Source organism: Asparagus officinalis, chromosome 5, assembly GCF_001876935.1.
Source record: "Asparagus officinalis chromosome 5, Aspof.V1, whole genome shotgun sequence".
In the NCBI taxonomy this organism is placed as follows: domain Eukaryota; kingdom Viridiplantae; phylum Streptophyta; class Magnoliopsida; order Asparagales; family Asparagaceae; genus Asparagus; species Asparagus officinalis.
This window is the reverse complement of record NC_033798.1, coordinates 75,618,575-75,632,821: the sequence shown is the minus strand read 5'-3', so window position 1 is coordinate 75,632,821 and position 14,247 is coordinate 75,618,575. Positions and strand designations below refer to the sequence as shown.

The 14,247-nt window shown below is 37.4% G+C and overlaps 1 protein-coding gene across 1 annotated transcript; it reads left to right on the top strand.

Annotated features, from left to right (window-relative positions):
- On the top strand, positions 12,661-13,955 carry LOC109842987 (UDP-glycosyltransferase 73E1-like). Its single transcript, XM_020411905.1, has 2 exons — positions 12,661-12,801; positions 13,354-13,955. The coding sequence occupies exons 1-2, from the start codon at positions 12,719-12,721 to the stop codon at positions 13,757-13,759; spliced, it is 489 nt and encodes a 162-aa protein (XP_020267494.1). The 5' UTR covers positions 12,661-12,718; the 3' UTR covers positions 13,760-13,955.

The window sequence follows — 14,247 nt, the reverse complement described above, 5'->3', positions numbered from 1 at the left end:
AAAAGGAAGGCGTTGATTATACAGATACTTTCTCTCCGGTTTTATCGAAAGACTCTTTTAGAACAATAATGACACTTATTGCTCACTTTGATCTTGAGTTACATCAGATGGATGTTAAGACTACGTTTCTCAATGGGGACATTTATGAAATGATCTATATGTTAGACCCTATAGGAGGGGTGATTAGGGTCTTATGCTAATCTAATCCGATTTTATACCAATTAAAACTAATTCAACAAATTATCCTAGCAAGTATGATATACAACAAGATATATGCAAGGATAAGTGATACACAAGGGTAAACAAAATAAACAAGATAGTAGGCGATATAAATAACGAGCAATAGACAATGACGATATGAAATATGAACACAAGATAAGTGCGCCAATACAATCACAAACAAACGATATGTTCACGAAGTTCAGTCCCCACGATCTACGTCTCCGTTCCTCACCTCGAGGAGATCTCTACTATCACAACCGGGTTTTATATGCTCACCGGAATAATGTTTACACCTCACACTCGGTTTTCTAGTTCACCAAAAACTTTATAATCAACACTCTTGCAATCACACTTTACACCCTCTCAAGTGTTGGTCTCTAGCTCGTGTCTCCCTCAAGTGTTAGGAATTACAACCTACCTCTAGGCATTACCACCTACCTCACTCCTCTTGGGATGATCTCGTCTCTCACCACACACTCCTCTTGGTGTACAAGTATATTAAAAAGTGAACCTCACATTTTACGCACAAATATAACAATGGTTGTTCTCTATAATGGATGAGAACTCAATGTAGGCTCACACTCAATGTCACAATCCCACAACCAAATTATACTATAAACGTAAATATAATAAGCTCAATGGTTGTGTGTGTACAAAGAGTAAAAAAATATAAACTCAATATAAAATCTAGCTTATGAAAATTAAGATCAAAGAACAACAAATAGCGAGAATTGAATTTAAGGAAACTTCTCTAGATGACAAGAGAGAGAGATAAATTGAAGCTCAAACACCAATGAATTGATCACCACTTTATCTTATGAAAGTATCTTCACAAACCAAACTTGAAACAAAACTAAAGGAAACTTAAACCCTTGTTAGACCTTGTTTAAAAACTTCTTAGATGGATTATGAGAGATGAGAGCAATTGGGTATATATAGCCACCCAAAACCTCAGCCAAAAACCCAAGGAATTGTCCAAAACGCCCATAGAGAAACAGCTGAAAACTAGCCGTTAGAAGCTGATGGACAGTTCGGCGGGCGACCGAATGCGCGGTCGACCGCGAGCAGGTCCAGAAACTTATTATGGGTTCTTGACATAAGTCGGTAGACCATCACGGTCGATCGCGAGAGCATCCAGTCGACCGCCACAGTCGATCGTGAGCCTCTGAATAAACATCTTGAGTCTCTGGGCTCAAGGCGGTCGACCGTGACGGTCGACCGTAAACTGATATATGACATTACAAGTTTTGAAGCAGTTTTCTTATTTTGAAATCCTGTTTAAAAATATCAAACAAATTCCAAAAATTATGAAACTTTGGAAAATGCTTGCAGACAAGATAATAAACATGCTACAAAAAACTAGTTTTCAAAATGGACCTCCCAAATAAAAAATATTAGCATTTTGCAAAATAGTCCAAAACATAAAAATATAAACACATGAGTTTTAACATTTTAGCTTAACCATATTTTGAAACATTACAAAATGACTTTGTAGACTTAATAATAGATGTATATGATTATTGTTAAGTCCAAAAATTGAGAATACAATATTTTCACAAAATTGCATAGTTTGCAAACTTTTCAAAAACAATAAATATGATTTCATTGAACTAAATAAAATTGATATTGATGAAATTATATATATGCATATAAGTATGAAACAAGAAATGTATTTTCAATTGTATTCAATTGTTTCATATTAAAACTTGAAAACTATCAAACCAAAAATATATGTATATATATAACTATATATATACATAGAAACCACAATTAAAGTGTGTGTGTGTGTGTGTGTGTGTGTAGGGAGAAGTTCTAATAAAAACCTAGAAAACTAAAAACCAAGCCTAACCCTACAATCTATTTCATCCAATGGTCAAAATTGAAAATGGCAAAATTGAAAATAAATACATCTTATATACACATCAGGGGTAATTTATGAAAGATTCATTAATGAAACACGTTGTAATTAATTAGCAAAACCTGTCAAACACTCTTTTTCACGAAAACGACCTTTCAGTTTCACTCTATCAAGCTAGAACAACAAGTTTTCTCTCTCTATCGTCTCATCTTCTATCTACCCGAACAACTAAATTCTTCACATTGCATCGATATCTCAACACTTTGATTTCTTTCAACATCTCATTGCAACTCGAACGAAGACGAACAGCAAGCATTCGACGCTGGAGATGAAGAAAAACAACTCACAGACTCCAAAACATGTGGTTCCTTTATTTGTTCATTGTTGCCTACAACTGAAAATAAAACAACATAAATCATATGGCTAAGTTTTGATATACTAAATCTGGATTCATTACAATGAATCTGGATTCACTGGAGTGAATCTGGATTCACTGCATTGAATCCAGATTCACTGCACTAAACATATGAATTCAGTTGAACACGTTCTAGTTGTTAGAGACTGCAGTGATCATAATGTATTCACATGTTTACTGTAGTGAATCTGGATTCAATGCATTGAATCTAGATTCACTACAGTAAACATATGAATACATTATGAAAATCACTACAGTCTCTAACAACTAGAACGTGTTCAATTGAATTCATGCTCTCCAATTAAATTTACATAAAATGTTTAAGAATGTAAACTCCTAGATAATAAGTCATATGACTAAGTTTTGATATACTGAATCTGGATCCATTACAATGAATCTAGATTCACTGGAGTGAATCTAGATTCACTGGAGTGAATCTAGATTCACTGCATTGAATTTATATTATTGCTAATTAATTTGGAGTGAATCTCGATTCACTGCATTGAATCCAGATTCACTAAAGTAAACAAGTGAATAAATTATGAAAATCACTGCAGTCTCTAACAATGAATCTCGATTCAATGTAGTGAATCTAGATTAACAACTAGAACGTGTTCAACTGAATTCAAGCTCTCCATTTAAATCTCCATAAAATAACCCTCAATGAGGTATGGTCTTTTTGCATGAAACACCCATCCAAATTGTTACCAAAGGGGTATGAAATTCAAGCCTCAAAATTTCAGTCCCATTTTGCAAATAAACCCCCCAAAATTCGGCCATATGGCCTCTTTTGCGTAAACCCCCCAAGGCATTGTGCATACACAACCCCTTTGCCTGCTACAAGAATAAAGATGCAATCTTTACAAGAAAATAGGAGGATTGTGAAGAAGGACTTACCAAATCAAATAAGAATGTAAGCTCCTAGATAATAAGTCATATGACTAAGTTTTGATATACTGAATCTGGATCCATTACAATGAATCCGGATTCACTGGAGTGAAACTTGATTCACTGCATTGAATCCAGATTCACTACAGTATATATGTGAATACACTATGAAAATCACTACAGACTCTAACAACTAGAACCTGCTCACCTGAATTCAAGCTCTCCATTTAAATCTCCATAAAATATTTAAGAATGGCCAGCTGATGGACGATGAAGGAGAGAGCTGAAGAACGATGAAGGACAGCTGCTGGTTGTGGAGTGACTAGAAGACGATTTCTCGATTGAGAGAGAGCTGAAGGACGATGAACGAGAGCTGCTGGTTGTGGAGTGAGAGAGCTGCTGTTCGTGACTGTTGGGTTGCCTGAGCCGTGAGATTGCATGGGGAAATGGAAAACTACACTTGCATGGAGAAATCAACAGACAAGCATTAATTACCTCTTTTTGGGGGCTGTTAATTTTACCTGATTACCCTTATGCAGCTTTAATCTCAGCCATTGGATGAACCAGGATCCAATGGAGAGGATTGCTTTTTAGTTTTTGGATAGTGAGGTTTTTATTTGAACCTCTCCATATATATATATAACTAAAGGCAAACCTTAAGAATTACTATTTACTATGTAGTATTTTCTGTGGACCACTCTATTGCCAAGCCATACACCCAAGTTGTTGTCCCTTACACATTATCAACGAATTTGAAATTCAAAAGAATTGTAAATAACAGCTGTCCTTCGTTGATAATTAAAAAAACAACACAGATCCCTCTTCTCTCTCCCTGCATGTCCTTCGCTGATAATTAAAAAAACAAACACAGGTCCTTCTTCTCTCTCACTCTCTCTGCAACTCTCTTTCCTCTGCTTTCCTCACTCTCTCCCCTCTTCCCTCTACTCCAACGAAGAAAACTCCTCTCCTCTCTCTGCTCGTAGGTCCATATACCCTCTGGTGCGGGTCCTATTTTTCTCGATCATCATGTGATAGCAAGCTCCCATATTTTAACCCAAAATTCCGTTCCATGGTTCAAACCCTCGCCCTTCTCAGATCCAAAAAGATCCATTTTCCTTCCATGGCTAAAACTGTAGCCCTCCTCAAATCCAAAAGAAACCCATTCATATTTGTTCTCTTCGTGCTCCGCTCTTACTTGCTGTTGATCTCGAACTCCATCTCCACTCTCTTCATCCCGACGCTGATGTAGGCAATCTCATACGCCCCATCTTTCTGATTAGATCAAGCCTCGTAATTTTGGATCTCACCAATTTTCTCTTCGAAAAGAAGAATACCCTTAAGGTAATTTCTGCTTTCGATTCTTCTTTGTGAATTTAGGTTTTTTAAAGTAGTTTTTTTTCAGAATTGTTGATTGACCTTCAGGATATCAAATTCACCCGAGATTCTCTTATTTCAATGGAAAATAGTTCCTGAAATTAGGTTGAAATATTGAACAATATCATCTTGCATTATATTGCACCAATAAGTTACTTGATTTATTTGTAGTCGGCCTCTTTTTTAGGTAGTTTAGTGAGTTGGTCTCTTTTTTACTTTCTTAGCAAGCTAAATACTTGATAAGTTATATATATAAGCTCTGCAAAGCTTTAGAACATGCAAAGGATTTCAATTTACAACTCTAAGACAGGTTTGATTATAATTCACCTAATATTATTTGGCTTTTTATGTGTTCGTTGCCTTACTTTTAATAATTTCTTATGTGTTTGCTTATTGGTTCATGTTATGGTGTTTTCTATATATATATATACATATATATACAAAGAAACCAATAAAATGTGCATGTATATATGATTGAGCTTAAAAGTACTTAACACACATAATATAAACTCCTAAACTAGATTACCCAAGCTATAGGTCTTCAATAAGCTCGACTTGGTATACTTACGGATGAAGCTTGAACTTAAATCTTTAACTTGAATTGTGTAGCTTCACTACACTATTCCGCCAACCTCCATTGGATTTGATCGTGAATACTTGATTCCATCCATCCTCCAACTTATTGTTTGCCTAGAATAAATACAAAAATACAAACATTAGACAAATAACATTAGCTGTAAATTATTTGTTAAATGTCATCAAAATAAAAAGGCCAACAATCTCCCCCTTTTTGATGATAACAAACAATTTACAAAAAGATATATATGCATGAAAGAGATGAACATATAAATTAGAATTATTATGCATATAAACAAGAAGGGCTATACTCACAATATTTCTCCCCCTTTGACATATCAAAAAGGGGAAAACAAAAGAATAAAGAGAGCGAAAGCTCCCCCTACCCATAAGCATGGGTGGGTATAACACATAGAAAGATATATGGATTGCTCCCCCTATCAAAATGCCATATGGAGTATATGCAATAAGGATCATGGCAAACATGTGAGCAAGCATAAAAGTAAAATATGCTATATATGTGTGCATCATAACAAAATTTAGCTAAATAGCCTTTACGACCGCAAATAGAGCACTTATAAAATTTGCTATATATGTGTGCGTAATGAGTGGATGATTTTGACTTAGACTTAGCACACGTATCCATAAGCTTCTTATGATTATTAATACATGTTTTCAAAGTTGAATCTAAAGATGAAATGCGTTTATTCATAAGATTCAAATCTTTATTATTAGGCACATATGCATTTTTATTATAAGTTGAACATATATAGTCATTTATAAAAGAAATAGTATCAATTTTTATGTTCTACTTCTAATATGGTATTATCTTTCATGAGTTATCTTAGCAACATTTGAAATTAAGAAAAAATGATCCAATTTTAATTTCTCATAATTTTCTTTTAGGATCACATTTTCATTTGAAATAGTATCAAATTTAGAAGCTAATAACTCATGATCGGATTTTAATGCAACATGCTTGCTTTTTAAATCTAAAAAGATATGATGCAATTTGTTGTAGGCATACAATAATTTTTCAGAAGCACAAGCAAGTTCATCACTAGATAAATCATTAATGTATTCGAACTCGCAAACTTTACTAGGGCTATAGCCTAGTGGCTGTGTGCATGAAAATAAAACTCCACATGAACTAGAAGCGGAATCCTCCAAAGCTTGACGGATCACCTCCAAATTCCCTTGATGTTCTTTTATAAGTTTTCACAATGTGTAAGCACTATCAAAAGAATCAAGCTTGTTAGAAAAAGATGAATCGAACGCATTATGAAAAAATTCTAACAAAACCTTGTTCATGGTAAACATTTTATGATCATCTTTACTCCACTTGGATTTCTCCAAAGTGGGTACAATATAAGTACAATCTATAATTTTCCATAAATCAAAATGTCTAGTTCAAACAAAAAGTTTGAATCTAACACACCAGTGGGCATAGGAAAAATTATCCAAACACGGAGCAACATTAATGGCATAACCTAAACTAGGTGCATCGTGCATATCCATAATGTATATATGTGCAAGCAAGATACAAATAAAATCAAAATAAGATTAGCACAAAAGATAACTTGGATCTTTAACTCAAGGTGATTAGACCTTAAATCAAAAAGCACCAAGCTCTGATACCAATTATTAGACCCTAGAGGGGGTGATTAGGGTCTTATGCTAATCCAATTTTATACCAATTAAAACTAATTCAACAAACTATCCTAGTAAGTATGATATACAACAAGATATATACAAGAATAAGTGATATACACAAGGGTAAACAAAATAAAAAAGATAGTGGGTGATATAAATAACAAGCAATAGACAATGATGATATGCAATATGAACACAAGATAAGTGCGCCAATGCAATCACAAACAAACGACATGTTCACGTAGTTCGGTCTCCGGGACCTACGTCTCCGCTCCTCACCTCAAAGAGATCTCCACTATCATAACCAGGTTATCTATGCTCACCCGAATAATATTTATACCTCACACTCGGTTTTCTAGTTCATCAAAAACTTTAAAATTAACACTCTTGCAATTACACTTTACACCCTCTCAAGTGTTGGTCTCTAGCCCGTGTCTTCCTCAAGTGTTAGGAATTACAACCTACCTCTAGGCATTACCACCTACCCCAGTACTCCTCTTGGAACAATCCCGTCTCTTACCACACACTCCTCTCGGTGTACAAGTGTTAAAAAGTGAACTTCACAATTTACGCACAAATATAATAATGGTTGTTCTCTACAATGGATGAGAACTCAATGTAGGCTCACACTCAATGTCACAATCCCACAACCCAAATTATACTATGAATGTAAATATAATAAGCTCAATGGTTGTGTGTGTACAAAGAGTAAAACAAATATAAACTCAATATAAAATCTAGCTTATAGAAATTAAGATCAAAGAACAATAAATAGCTAGAATTGAGTTTAAGGAAACTTCTCTAGATGACAAGAGAGAGAGAGAGAGAGAGAGAGAGAGAGAGAGAAATTGAAGCTCAAACACCAATGAATTGATCTACACTTCCTCTTGTGAAAGTATCTTCACAAACCAAACTTGAAACAAAACCAAACGAAACTTAAACCATTGTTAAACCTTGTTTAAAAACTTCTTAGATGGATTATGAGAGATGAGAGCAATGGGGTATATATAGCCACCCAAAACCTTAGCCAAAAACCCTAAGGAATTGTCCAAAACACCCATAGAGAAACAGCTAGAAACTAACAGTTAAAAGCTGATGGATATTTCGGCGGTCGACCTTGGGAAATGCACGGGCGACCACGAGCAGGTCCAAAAACTTATTCTGGGCTCTGGATATCAGTCGGTCGACCGTCATGGTCGACCGCTAGAGCATCCGATCGACCGTCACGGTCAACCGTGAGCCTCTGAAAAAACATTCTGAGTCTCTGGACTCAAGGCGGTCGACCGTCACGGTAGACCGAAAACTGATATATGACATTACAAGTTTTGAAGTAGTTTTCTAATTTTGAAACCCTGTTTAAAAATATCAAACAAATTCCAAAAATTATGAAACCTTGAGAAATGCTTGTATACATGATAATAAACATGCTACAAAAACTAGTTTTTAAAAAGATCCTCCTAAATAAAAAATATCATTATTTTTTAAAATAGTTTAAAACATGAAAATTTAAACACATGAGTTTTGGCATTTTACCTTAACCATATTTTGAAACAATACAAAATAATTTTGTAGACTTAATAAATGATGTATATGAATATTGTTAAGTCCAAAAACTGTGAATATAATATTTTCACAAAATTACATATTTTGCAAACTTTTCAAAAACAATAAATATGATTTTATTGAACTAAATAAAATTGATATTGATAAAATCATAGATATGCATATAAGTATGAAACAAGAAATGTATTTTCAATTGTCTTAAAGTACTTAACACACATAATATAAACTCCTAAACTAGATTACCCAAGCTATAGGTCTTCAATAAGATCGACATGGTACACTTACGAATGAAGCTTGAACTTGAATCTTTAACTTGAATTGCGTAGCTTCACTCCACTATTCCGCCAACCTCCATTGGATTTGATCGTGAATGCTCGATTCCATCCATCCTCCAACTTATTGTTTGCCTACAATAAATACGAAAATACAAACACTACACAAATAATATTAGTTGTAAATTATTTGTTAAACATTATCAAAACAAAACGGCCAACACTATATGGTGCAACCAGAAAATTTTGTGTCAGGAGACCCAAAGAATATGGTTTGCAAATTAAGAAAATCCATCTATGAACTCAAGTAAGCTCATCGTCAATAGTATCACAAGTTTCAATAAATAATTATCTCGTTCAGTTTTGAGATGAATATTATTGATGAATGTGTATATCACAAGTTTAGTGGGGGTAAACATGTTTTCCTGGTTCTGTATGTCGATGACATATTGCTTACTACTAATGATAAATGCATGTTGCACGAAACTAAGAGATTTTTATCAAAGAATTTTGAGATGAAAGATCTTGGGGACACCTCTTTTATATTAGGAATCCAGATACATCAAGATCGTTCTCGAGGTATATTTGGATTATCACAAAAGAGCTATATCAATAAAGTACTTAAAAGGTTTGGCATGCAAGATTACAGATCAGGTGACATCCCCGTTGCTAAAGGAGACAAGTTCAGTCTAAATCAGTGCCCTAAATGTAACCTTGAAATTCAAGAAATGCAGAAGATTCCCTATGTTTTAACTGTAGGAAGTCAAATATATGCTCAGGTGTATACGCGTCCGGATATTACGTACATTGTTGGTATGTTAGACAGATACTTAAGAAACCCTGGTATGGACCATTGGATAGCAGTCAAAAGGGTTATGAGGTACCTACAAAAAACAAAATATTATATGCTCACATACAGAAAATCAGATCCTCTTTCAAAAGGATTGCCACCCAAGATCTTTAATGAGCACACTGCTCATATGGGTGTGGTATTATTTGAGGATATCATAATTTAGTGGTCGTTTGTAATTTTTTGGTGCTTTATGTTTGGTTTTTTGTCTGACCAGAATAAAGTATTCAGTAGTATGTTTGGAATTGACCTCACTAAAGTTTAAGGTAGGACCAGTTGAAAATAGACATGTACATATCATATTGCATGTAATTTTTATGCTACACATCCATGATTGATCTATGTCGTTTGACTGTATTGGTATATGTGACCATTGATGGGTTTAGCCACGATAAATGTGACTATGTGACCATTGATGGGTTTAGTCACGATAAATGTGACGAATGACACTTTGATCCTATATAGATATAGTCAATGAACGAGATTGTTTGAAAATAGCATTATTTGTGATAGTAATATTTGAGCTCATAAGGTTATACACACTTTAAGGAAACATATGGTGCCCAAGTGGGAGATTGTTGGATTAAATCTCATTATGGGCACATATGTTAAATTATTGTGCAATGCAATCTTTAAAGTTAATCCACATAAAGTGATCAATTAATTAATTGAGTTAATGGGTATTTAAATATGTCATATGCTAATTGTGTAGATACCAGATTGCAAGTCTAATTTGATGAGGGGCCAAATTAGAAAATAACAATACTTATATAAAGGGTTATGGTCCCTAATCTGAGTGTGTCGTTCTCTGTTTTCCTAATCCCCATCTAGAGAGAAACAAAAAGAGAGACCCTTTAGATTAGAAGATCTCAAACCCTAATTCAGAATTTCTTCATGGCTTCAGATATGCTTCTGCTAATTCTTCTTGTTAATCTCCTCTTTGAATTAATCATGATTCTTAATTATATTGTATGATTAAGATCGAATAAGCACAACATACATCAGAACATCTCACACGAGAGTGGTGTTTGAAATAGAGACGGTTGACTTTTTCATTTTGCTTGGAAAATACCCCATGATATATTATCGGGTGATTTTTCTCCTATGCAGATTAATACACTTACTTTCTACTAGAAAAATTCCCCAAAGACCCAAAATATGGAACCAACAGGGGGGGACAGGTGAGGTGTCCCCTTCCTATTGCATAATGAACTGGTCATATTAATAATGACCAGCTCATTATGCAATAGGAGGGGAACAACTCACCTGTCCTCCGTGTTGGTCCATATTTTAGGAGCATATACCAAATCTATTCATCTGTATGCACATTCTTGTCCTTTGTTCTAACATTCTTTGATACCGTAACCCCCAGTATTAATTAATATAGGTTCAGAGACTCCAGACCTTTCGTTGCTTGACCAGAAGAACAGACAAATAGTCAGAAAGAAGCAAAGCCGAACGAAGAAAAAAACAAACGAGTCGTACCTAAATACTCTGCATTTATCTCTTCCCTTAAACGGCGGTACTCTCAATGACGACGCCCTCGGTCATTAATAACTTGCTAAAAGTCACAAAATCCCACTAAAAATTTTAGATTTTGGACAAATTTACCCACTGCATTGTAAAATTTCATAAACCCCCCTAACCTTCGAACAATTGTCATTAATGGAGTCAAAGCAAAACGTCTGCGCCATCCAGTTTATTTATAAGAAACAATCTTCTGTAAGTAATGAGGCAAGATATCCGGGAGAAGTATTGACGAGTAAACATAAGAAGAATTGCCAAAAAGGAAATCAGAGGCTAGATTGAAGCAGATATATACTAATGCTGCTGTCTAAAGTAATAAACCAGGCTTCCCTAAAACACACTTACTGCAAGGATTCGATCTCTCTCGATAGAACAGCAAAAATCTACTTCTCCAAATATTTTTTCCTCTTTTGCTTAAAAAATTATGGGCATAGAATTTTGTGAACTCCCCAAAGTTTTTTGGAGGTTATATATAATTTATGAAGATAGGAGCTTTTCGTGAAATTTACCTTCAATAATTTCCACAAACACTTGCATAAGTAAAGTAACAGCCTCTACGCTCATCCTTCAACGCGACTAAATTTCTCCTGCAAGCCTAAATTCATGGAGGGGATGCTCAGCTCTTATTCCTCCCTCTGCCCCCGGCCAACATGATCCCATGGTCGACCATCGGCCAAGCTTCTTCGCCGCCCGCCCGGCGCCCGGGCCACCGTCGTTCACGAGACGCCGACGCCCCCTCAAGCGCCCCCGCCATCTCCAGCTCCTCCCTCCGATCCACCTCCTCAGCGCTTTCCCTCCCCTCCTCCACCCTCCACCAACGATCTCCCTCTCCCCCCCCGACGCTCATCCCCGCTATTTCCTCTCCGCCATCGACTCCCTCGAGCCCCACCTCGACCGCCTCCTCCGCCTCCACCGCCTCGATGCATCGTCCTCCGACTCTTCAATACCATGGACCCTGCCGACCGTCGCCGCCAGAGCACGGCATCCCTCGCTCTCGCCTTCCATCGGCTCCTGCCGCGTTCTCCGCCGCCGTCCTCTGCGTGGTCGGGGCCACCGCGCGTCTCGAGGGCTCCGACGCCTTCCACCGTCGCCGGAGGATACCGCACCGTCGTCGACTGAGTCGGTCCAGCTGCCGCCACACTGAGCCCGACGACGTGATTCTCCGCATCGTGGCGTGCGCAGGGGAAGACCCCGGCACGTATGAGCACGTTCCGCGACCGTCGAACGTGGCTTACGCGAGAAGCTCGGGGGTCGGTCCGTGTGTCGGCGCCCGGGTGGTCGCTGTCCAACAGGGGTGAAACGGCTGAAAAGCAGGTCGAGAGGAAGGGGAGGGAGGGCGGGGGTAAATAGGAGAGTGTTTGAAGTGGCTCGGCGGCAAGGAGGGGGGATCGTGGTTCTACGCCTGGTTTCGGGACCTGGGGAGGTACACCGACGCTCCAGCGGCGGGAGGTTGCAGGGCGGGGTTAGGAGCTGCGGGCGTCCGTTTGTGTGGGTGGTGAGGGATCGCGAACGGTGGAGGGATGGAAGGGATTGGGGAGAAGGGGTTGGTGTTGAGGGGTTGGGTGCCGCAAGTGGCAATACTACGCCATCCTGCGATTGGGGGGTAAGTTTTCAGCTCCGTGTTCTGCAGTTCCATTGAGGGGACAAGGGAAAGGTAAATAAGGTGATTCCCCTCCGAGAATTGGAGGGTGACGGAGGAAAAAGTAGAAGAGGATTAATGATATCTTGACTCACTGTCACGATGAATCAGTGCCTAAGATTTAAGGGCTTAATTTGCTAATTATCATCGGTCTCAAGGCAAAATAGATAAGGAGGAAAGAGATAGAGCGAGGAGTGTAGATAAAGAGAGAGAGAGTGCTTGGTCGTTGGCATATGACCACGCTCACCCTTTCTTCTCTCCGTCTCTCTCTCTCTCTCTCTTAAACACGCACGGTGCCCTTAATTAGGAAAATGTTTAGCAGCAAAACTCTTTTCTTTTCTTTTTTCCTTTCCTTAGTAGTTAGGACTCCCAAGGCTAATATAGGTTTGCTCTCATTCTACTTACTGCATGCACTCCCAAACAACACATTATATCTTTGCTTTCCTTCTTTCAGTAAACTCCTAAACATGCACTTCGTAAGCGTTATTACAATCCTAAATATATGTGACCTTTCAGATTTTTGACGCATTGCGGATGGAATTCATGCCTAGAGGGTATAACCGCAGGATTGCCAATGATCACATGGCCGCAGTTTTCCGAGCAATTCGTGAACGAAAGGTTTTTAGTGGACGTGCTAAAGATCGGGGTATCAGTAGGCGCAAAGGTCTGCAGCGGTTCCGAGGAGAAAAGGACGCTGGTGAAGGCCGAGGAGGTGACAAAAGCAGTGAACGAGGTGATGGGAGATGGAGAGGAGGCCGAGGAGAGGAGGAAGAGGGCAAAGGGGCTTGCTGCGATGGCGAGGGAGGCGATGGAGGAGGGAGGTTCTTCATATGCAGAGATGAGCAGGCTGATACTAGAGCTGAGGGATTTGAAGAAGGTGAGGGAATTGGGACTTGAAAGCAAGGATGAAGGAGATGTTTAGTTTGAACTAGTCAATAGTTGAAGTTTAAGCTCATAATAAATGTCCATCAACATTTTTTATATGTATGGAGTATTATCAGTCTCGGAATTTCAGGTTGTGATGTTTAAAAGAGATGTGTCAACGGAGGATGTAAGTGTTTTGAAACAGTGTTCATTGGGAAAAACAATATCATTGACGTTGATCATGGGAAGGACGCAGGGTGCATAAAAATATCAGTATCCTAATAAATATCTTTATTCGTATCTATGTCAATACAACAACAATAATAAAGCATATACATTAAATATATTTAGGGTCGGCTACATAAATTCTATTCTTCCATTCCGTTTTATTATTGATCATCTTATTTATTAAACTTATCATAACCATATCTTTCTTTTCTTAATTGCTTTTAACTAAGTCTTTTTAGGTCTACTTCGAGATTCTTTGATCCATTAATCATAATATTATCATTTCTCCTAATCGGTGTACTAACAATTTTACGTTCT

Bases quoted from the DNA above. Each gene is read 5' to 3' on its own strand.
- LOC109842987 (XM_020411905.1), top strand. From the start codon at position 12,719: ATGGAAGGGATTGGGGAGAAGGGGTTGGTGTTGAGGGGTTGGGTGCCG. The intron at 12,802-13,353 runs GTAAGTTTTCAG...GTGACCTTTCAG, and splicing joins CGCCATCCTGCGATTGGGGG to ATTTTTGACGCATTGCGGAT.